The sequence below is a fragment of the Rhinichthys klamathensis genome, unplaced genomic scaffold (genome assembly GCF_029890125.1).
Source record: "Rhinichthys klamathensis goyatoka isolate OS25496 unplaced genomic scaffold, OSU_Roscu_1.1 h1tg000549l_1, whole genome shotgun sequence".
Taxonomy (NCBI): domain Eukaryota; kingdom Metazoa; phylum Chordata; class Actinopteri; order Cypriniformes; family Leuciscidae; genus Rhinichthys; species Rhinichthys klamathensis.
In genome coordinates this window covers 566,698-575,539 of record NW_026607020.1, presented here as the reverse complement: position 1 = coordinate 575,539, position 8,842 = coordinate 566,698, and the positions used below count along the sequence as shown (strand labels likewise).

Genomic DNA, 8,842 nt, shown 5'->3' with positions numbered 1-8,842 from the left:
ATGGACTCTGTTAATAGTATTCATTCAATCTACAATTAAACATTGCTACGCGATCATCAGACTAGTAATTAGATTGTTTTTGCTAATAAAGGCCACAGTGGTTCACACAAAATGTGCGGTACAGGTTTGAAAAATATTTTTGCACTGCATTCATCCGAGAACTTCATAAAAACTCCTGAATGAGATTTAAACAGGAATGTTTTTGTAGCTGCCGCGTTTTGCAGCAACTTCAGTTAAGCACGAGGGAAGAGTCGACTATTAGCATGCCTATAACACTCGAAGCTAGTTTGTTTGCTTAAGATGGCAGCGCTAGTGTTCAGAAGACCAGTTTGACGATAAACCTTTAGTTTGCCACTAACTTGTCATAAACCAGCTGCGACACTAAAGGCTTCAGCGTGTAAATACAGTAGACCGCTTCAGGCCACAGAGGTGCGTTGTGCTTCTTCAGACAGTGTACTTCAGGTGTTGTAAAAGTCCTTGTGTTTTGTTGTAGAATCAGGCTTTTCCCATAGCCTGCTGGATTCCTGGGATTTTCCTGGTCAGGAAGGCATGAACGTGAGGCCATATCTTGTTGGTTTCAGTTCCTGAGAATGTCTCCAACACTCCTTTACTCCTGTTAAAATATATCACACGTAATGACTTAAACACATTATTATTCATGTGATGTTACACTCTCAGTCCAGCTTGAAGGAATAGTTCATTATCATCCCCAAAATGATGTTCCTCCTTTGACCAGACACTGGAGAACCAATGACCGTTGATGTAATGCAGGGTTTCCCAAACTCCCAAACAGGGGATTGATTATATCGAATGTACAATAAAATAATAGGAGCTGCATGATAACTGTGATACGATTCACTGTATTCAGCATCTCGGGAACGCAACCTGCGCTAGGATTACTTGATTTACACATTCTCATGGTTTCCAACATTTCTGTGGGCAGAAGACTACAGTTATCAGCAGTACTGTGCCAAAATAAAAGCACGAATGTTTGAAATATTTAAAGCTTGAGGCTTTAATTTAGGCGGGCATAAATATTAGTATTGTAACTTGTGGTGTAAAATAAAATTATTATAAACAAATATTTATTTTTTTACAGGAGAATATGTCATATATAAATATATATATTCTTCATTTCTGTTATTAGTTCAACATAATAATAACAATACATTGTTAAAAAAAATGATTGTTGCAATTAGCAATCACAATTTTTTTGAGATAACTCAAATATCTAAGTTGGCTAAACTTAAAGGTTTAAGGCAGCATGAACAATTACTTTGAAACAATATATTTAAACTAATAATATTCATTATTATTCTACAACTTGATTAGGTTCCTAAAACCCCATTGTAAATAATGTAATATGGAGTGAGACACGTTTACAACTAAAAAGAGGTTCGAGTCCACTTTTAAACTTTGACTATAAAGTCAAAATAAAACTAATTAAAGGTGACCTATAATTCAAAATTGAATTTACCTTGGTATAGTCAAATAACAAGAGTTCAGTGCATGGACATGACATAGAGTGAATCTCAAACTGGACTGTTTTTGCGTTCTCATTTAATTCACGTTTATGAAAAACACCCCTGAAAAACGGTCGGTTCTCCACACAATACCGACTGTGACGCAATAGTCGGGATCATTAATATGTACGCCTCCAAATATTTGCATAATGCCAGCCCTCAATGCCAGGCGGAACTGCGCAGCCGAAGCATGGCAGTTGCTCAGTGTGGATGTACACATGAACACAAAAGTATTTTTTAGTTCCTTCATCTGAGCCTCTGAAGAAACAATGGGTTAATTTTATTTTCTCTGGAAATTTCCAAACATTTCACCGACAGAGCTGGCCTCGGATCGAGCTACCAAGCAACACTTTCTGATGTGTAATTGTTCAAGTTCAGACAGGTAATCTTTCTCTCAAAATCGTTCAATACTGTTTATGCATAAGTAAGTCAAGCCAGAGACTAAAATATCAGCTTCACATCGTTTCTTTTAGTAGGATGAAAATAATCGTATTTAAATTGTGAACAAATTATATACAGAAAGCGATCAAAGAACAATCTTTCCACACAGCGCGAGTTTATCTGGACACTTGCCAAACTCGTTATGAATTAAATGACGCACGTTACTGCACAACGAAGCTCTTACTGTATTTACATCATCGTGTTTGCATTGGTGAAAGCAGAGAGAGTGCAGAAACTGCTTTGCAATGATAAGATCTTCATTCTCGCGATCAACACACTGTCATCTGCTCAATGCTCATCACGGCAACATTTTATGTGATGGGAATAGATCTAAATACTTAAAAAACATCTCACGATTCGTTAATCTCGATAGCTGTTATAGTAAAAACGTATAATAGCAGTAGTAAAAGTATTCGGGAGAGAGTTTCACATGTAATGCGTAGCTATTTCATATGCAAGCATGTCAGCCAATCACAGCAGTGGCCGCGGTTACACTGAATCCCACAGCAGACACGCCCCTTCAAAGTTCAAATCAGAGGCTAAAAGCAGGCTAGGAAAAATGCCATTTATTTCTAAATTATGATTATTTTTTATCTAAAAAACATACTAACATTATAAGGGTAACCCAGGAAACATTATAAAATAATTAAAAAAAACATTCTAGGGCACCTTTAATATTCTATAATATATTCTGATATATATATATATTTACTTGCATGTCATGTGACCATTAACCAACATCAGAGAACTGTGGACAAGCAAATGTGTTTATTGTGTATTAATGTGTATTAATAATGAAATATTAATATTTAATAAAGTTAATATTTTACTTCTATGGGGTTTGGCTGACAAAAATGTTTTATGAACCCCTGATGACATCAAAGCTGGTGCAACATGCTTCGATTTGAATGTACAAGAGAACGCAAGTGAGATTTCATAACTTAATCCCGCAAATAACAACTTGATCCGTCCTCTGAAGATTTTACATATAGATTTTACATATGTAGAATTAAGACTACTTTAATGTTACTTTTTGTGAGTGTGTTTTGGAGCTCATAAGCCTCACTTTCATTGCATGGAAAAGAGCAGCATGAACATTCTGCTAAACATCTTCCTTTTAGGTCCATGTAAGAAATAAATTCATACAGATCTCAGAAGCACATGCGTGTGAGTAAAGAGTGACAGGATTTGGGTGAACTATTCCTTTCAATATTTTCTGTGGTGTGTGTTACTGCATTGTTTCATTCAGCATAAATCATAAAGAAAACACAGCTTTCTGCACAGTACCTGTAGTACTCTAGAACCGGTTGTGTCTGTCTCTCATAGTCCTTCAGTCTTCTGGACACAGTTTCGGGACTGTCGTCGTCTCTCTGGACCAGCGGTTCTCCTGTGACATCATCAAGACCCTGTGCAAATAGAGACCAATGATTACGCTCTATAGGCACACACACGACATCACAAACACCCGACTTTAAAACGCGCCATAAACGCCAAATTAACGGTGCCTTTGCTCAAGAGTTCATGTATTGAAACAGTCAACAAGCCTTGGCAGGCGTTGTCCAACTCCACGGCTGACCTTCAGACACGCAGGTTTGTGTGGACATAACTGTATTTGAGCAACACTGACAAACACTGTTTCACACTTGGCTTGTTCTGTATTAGTTCAGAACACACTGAATTGCTGTCTTGTTTGAAATGATTGCAAAGATGACTAAAATATAACCATTTTGAAACAGTTTTGAGTCATAACTCTTTGCGACTTCAAAGGCTTTGTGGTGGAAAGTCTTTTAGAAGCTCTTGCATGTAAACGGCGTATTACTCATTCTTTGTTCAGTTTTACTTTTCTTAAACTCCCTGCCCTTAGACGTGGTTCTTTTTCTTTGAATGTATAGCAGCAACTATATTTTAACTTATTTACAGGAAGTCTGTGCTCCAGATTTATTGCAGGGATCAGAGCAAAGTTCCTCAGTAAACAGAAGCGTTCTTATCTGTCTTGAGAGCTCAGGTTGTGAAATACCATGACCTACTTTTACCACAAGAACAAGTTTAACACACACACACACACACATTTATATCAGCTTCATTTAAAAAAAAAAACTTTTTACTGTTTTTTTTATTTTTATTTAAAGAAAAACTGTTTGTTAGAATTTGTTTATATGTTTAAAATCTTTAAACATGAAAAATTACATAAATTTAATTGTAAAATTAATTTATATTGCATATTATCTAGAAAACGTATCTATATATACACATCACATATGTATTATGTATTAACCATATGTATTAAACCTTGTGAAAAGAAAGTGTGCTTAATTTTACTGAATGTGCCCTTGTAGTGTTAGTGTAGTTCAGATCTATGTTTTTAAGTATATATCAATTTTTTAAAAACTGTACTTGCAGATAATATAACATTTCTGCAATAAAAGGCCACTTAAGTGTAGTGAAAGGGTGCACATTCATGACTGTTTCTTGACACACTTAAGTACACTTTTAAAAAGTGCCCTTTGCAATCATGTCAGATTAAACGCTTTAGTTTAAAGTCTATTTTAAATCATTGTTTTAAAAAATCATATTTTGTGCTTTAAAGTACACTGTTGACTAACATGCTAAAGTACGTGTAGTATTTGATTATCATTTTAACTGTAATGTAACTTTGCTCAACACTGCATTTACAGTTAATATATTTTAAATTGTACTAATTTGATTTGCCAGTTCATTACAAAAGTGTAATTACGAATATACAAGTTTCAATAGAAATGACATTAACAGTATATTTTAGTTTAGCATAAATGCTTGTCAGTACATTCCTCAGTACACTTTAACCATATTCCAAAGACAATAGAATTATGAAATGACATGTAAAATGTATTTAAGTCATAATTAAGTACACTTAAAAAAGCACTCTAAGTTCAGCTAATTGCATTTAATATACATTTAAACTATAACACTTTCATTTAATTGCAATTATCATGCAATTAAGTGTACGTTCAGTTCGCACTTACTGTAAGTATATTCTTTCAAAGCAACAATACTCTTTTTAAAAGTACGTTAAGGGTTGTTTTAAGCATTCGGTGTGAATTCACATGCACCTCACTCTTGCGAACAGCATTTCAGCACAAAGCAAATATTCAATAACTACCTGCAATCCAGTTTAACCAGGCCACGGTCAATGTTAGTACTTTTAGTGCAAACACACCTCCTTCATTCAAATTAGGCAAACAAATTCACAAAACTCAGCACCATTTACCTGACGTAATTAACGTCGCACTATTATTACCTGCAGAAAACAGGGATTAAACAGCATTTTCAGTATGTTTTCTTACATTTCTATTGATCACGGCAGCAATACTGATCGAATGTATTTTCACAGCATTTTTTGCAGTATAGACCAGTGTAGCCCGGCCTCTTTTTCTGTTCTGTCATTCGGTTTGTATTTCCACAGCGTGAAGGAAAGATCTTACGGATTTATGAATGAACCGCTCGTTTTAAAATCGGTCTACTGACATTTGTTATGACATCCGTTTCAAACAAATGCTCAACAATAAGTTAACTTAACAGGTGTACAGGTCACTGTGGAGTTTTTATATGAGCAGAGGTGGCCAACTTCCTGTTTCTTTCGTTTAATTATCAACAGTTCCCTGAAGTGATGTTAAACAGGATTGTAAATATCTCAACAGCCGCAGAGGACTCACCGGCTTCTTGGGCGGGTTGAAGTCTATATTATAGACCCTGCCGCTGGGAAGGTGCACCCAGCGGGACGTCAGGCGCTCTCTGATGGTCTGGAAAGGCACATCCAGGTTTATAACAGAGTCCACATCACACACGGCGTCCAGGGCCTCGGCCTGAGCCCCGGTGCGAGGAAACCCTGCCAGGACACAGAGGCACAGCATGAATAAAGATCATACACATAAGATCTATAGCAGAGCATGTTCGCTGCGGTGAGAGTGGTACCGTCCAGCAGCCAGCTGGTCCGCTCGATTCCCCTCAGACTGGACAGGATGAGACGCGAGATGACATCATCAGGAACCAGCTGACCCTGATCGATACACGACTTCATCAGAAGACCCAAATCTGCCCAGGTGCATAAGAGACAGAATTGAGTTATTCCATAAATACAGAAGAAATCCACAAATAAATATAGTCAGGAACTCATTTTTTACGTTGTATTTATTTAATTTTACCAATGAAATAATTGATAGTAATATGACGCGTCTGTCATTACTCATATTCATGGTTTCTAGTGTGATGTAAGGCTGTAAGGTTGATCATTACCTCAGTCTCAAATGACTTTTACCACGCTCCTATTAACTATTCAATTGGAAATGATGTGTGACCAATACAATGAACTTTAGTCATTCATACATGAACTTTAGTGTCTCTACACATTTCAATAACTCGGTAATAACCGTCCTGTGAGTGACCCTTTGTGATATTTCAGTTTAGTGCTGCATATTTTAGGCCTATAATACTGTATATAACTACACTATCGTTCAAAAGTAATAATACTCTAATAACAGCATTAGTAATAAATGAATACCACCCTGTTTTGTTCAGTTCTTTGTCGCTGATCGTCATTAGTAAGTGTGCTGAGTGTGTATGCTCTTTCTTAGTCATTTGTGTCGGATTGCAACCACAACCATCATTTTCAATATTTTTAGCTTTTTCACTGTTCAATTAAATAGTCCTCCACTGTACAAAATCATTTTTCAAAACACAGACAATTAATGTATCAAAATATGCATATTATTAAGAAAAAAGCATATGCTTTTAGAAGCGCATGCTGTCATTTTTTTAAATCTATAATCAACATTCTGTCATCATTTTGACATTTTCTCACCCTCTTGTTGTTTCTTTAAGAAAAAGAATTGTTTCTATAAGAAGATATTTTGAGAAATGTCTGTTTTTTGTCCATATGATGGAAGCCAATGGTAAATGTTTGGTTACCAACATTCTTTGGGAAGACATGAGGGTGATGATGTATAATGAGAGAATTATCATTTTGGGGAATTCTCCTTTTAATGTCCTACTTTGATCTGTAAATATATGAAACTCAAATATTCATTGAAATATGTCTCTATATCTGGCTTTTTGTGTTATGCATATAGGGTTCATTTGACGGTCATTTGTTTCATGTTGAATCTGGTTTATAATAATAATAATGGTTTAGTCTCATGCTCAAATGTGAGCATTTACTCATCTCACTTGAACAAAAACAGATTCAGTATTCCTAAAAATGAATAAAAACAGTGAAATGAAAACTCAGAATATTACACAACCTGCAATAATAAAACACGTTAAATAACACAAATGCTTTATGTATTTAATCTCACTTTATTAACCAATGTCTTTGCTGCTGACCTTTGATGATCCAATTTATCCATAATAAGAAGCAAAAATGACTTTTATATAAACATAATATTTGTTTCTTTTTTTTTTATAAAAAACCAAACAAGCAAACCCAGCCCAGGTGAGAAAAGGTAATTAAAAAAATTATGTAACACAATTAGTTACTTTTTTAGTCAGTAACAATATTGTAATGCATTACTTTTAAAAGTAACTTCGCCCAACACTGTGTACTATACAGTCCAATCTTACATTTCTGAGTTTCGACGCAAATGTCTGCTTCAGCCTTCAGGCTTGGGTGTGATTTGCAGCCAAAGTCTCTTTCTTAGACATGTTTAGTATGCAGGGCACATTCTTTGGTGAAAGACATCCCCCTCAAAAGTTAAACAAAAGCCCTATTAAAGCACAAATATTTGAAAATACACGTATAGTCTGTGATGCCACAGACGTAAACGCCTGAGGTAAACAGCAGACAGACTTAGATGGTTTTCCCAGACAGTGTTTACATCAACACCAGCACTGGAAGAAAGTGCTCGATGTCACACTAGAAAATATATCAGCGAACTCAGAGTTAACTCTTCCATGCATTTCAAAACAAAAATAAGAGAAAAGCTGTGTCTATGGTGACATGTTATTTTTGGACATCACACGCGCGAGCTCACTGGAAAAGTGTAAAACTGCTGTCTAGATAGGGCAAGCTCAATACGTTTAGAGACACAACCAAAGTTTAGACTCGGTTCTGGTGATAAGAAACCTCTAATTATCCTGCTCAAGCTCAACATAAAACAGAGTTCGTGAAGTTTTGCAGCCTGCGTAGGAAGTTAAACTACGGTCGTAGCGAACGGGACAAAAAGATTCAACCGTTATATATTCTGTTACATCAGTCACGACTCACGAGTCATGTAATGAACAGCACAGTGCTGAAGCTGTCGTACCTGTCTTCGCCTCGATATTGGCCCGCAGCAAGTCCCCACTGGAGAGATGCTTGAGCCCGAAAGTCTGCGCTATCCGAGCAGAAACGGTCCCCTTCCCGGAGCCCGGGGCCCCCATGATCACCGCGCGGAACACGGTCTGCAGACCCATAATGCAACTATTCGAAGATATGCAATTAAAGAAATATCTCCTATTCACAGCATCTCTCCGACCACTGCAGTCCTATGAAATCAATATGAAAGTGATTCTAGGGATGCGCAGTCCTATAAGCGATCGAAACGACAAATACGCAACTCCGGTTTTATTCCCAGATTAAGCCCGTCCTTTTCTAATGCACGCGCATCTCTCGCGGACGCGCACACATTACAGGAAGTGCTGGCTTTATCTCAAGTGAAGACACTTAGTAGTGCACAGTGCACACTACAACATGATGGATATTGCTACATCTCTTTAAGAGGTTTTCCACCTTTAACGTTCTCGGGGACCCGTACCAGGACGCAAATATTTCAATATGAAAACACTAGATTTTCTGAGTAACACTTTATAACTTTAATTGAACATTAACGGCGCTACATTACACAATGCTTAATACAGTGTCAATA

General features: G+C 36.5%; 1 protein-coding gene across 1 annotated transcript; it reads right to left on the bottom strand.

Moving 5' to 3' along the window:
• Positions 1-247: 247 nt before the first annotated feature.
• ak3 (adenylate kinase 3) lies at positions 248-8,569 on the bottom strand. The gene is made up of 5 exons (XM_056238954.1): positions 8,243-8,569; positions 5,916-6,035; positions 5,657-5,829; positions 3,252-3,370; positions 248-613 (listed from the first exon to the last, which is right to left on the bottom strand). The coding sequence occupies exons 1-5, from the start codon at positions 8,388-8,390 to the stop codon at positions 496-498; spliced, it is 678 nt and encodes a 225-aa protein (XP_056094929.1). The 5' UTR covers positions 8,391-8,569; the 3' UTR covers positions 248-495.
• Positions 8,570-8,842: the final 273 nt, after the last annotated feature.

Excerpts from the sequence above, each read along its gene's own strand:
- ak3 (XM_056238954.1), bottom strand. The coding sequence starts at position 8,390 with ATGGGTCTGCAGACCGTGTTCCGCGCGGTGATCATGGGGGCCCCGGGC. Across the intron at positions 5,830-5,915 it reads GACCAGCTGGCTGCTGGACG|GGTTTCCTCGCACCGGGGCT; the intron begins GTACCACTCTCA and ends GTGTCCTGGCAG. Across the intron at positions 614-3,251 it reads CCGGTTCTAGAGTACTACAG|GAGTAAAGGAGTGTTGGAGA; the intron begins GTACTGTGCAGA and ends ATATTTTAACAG.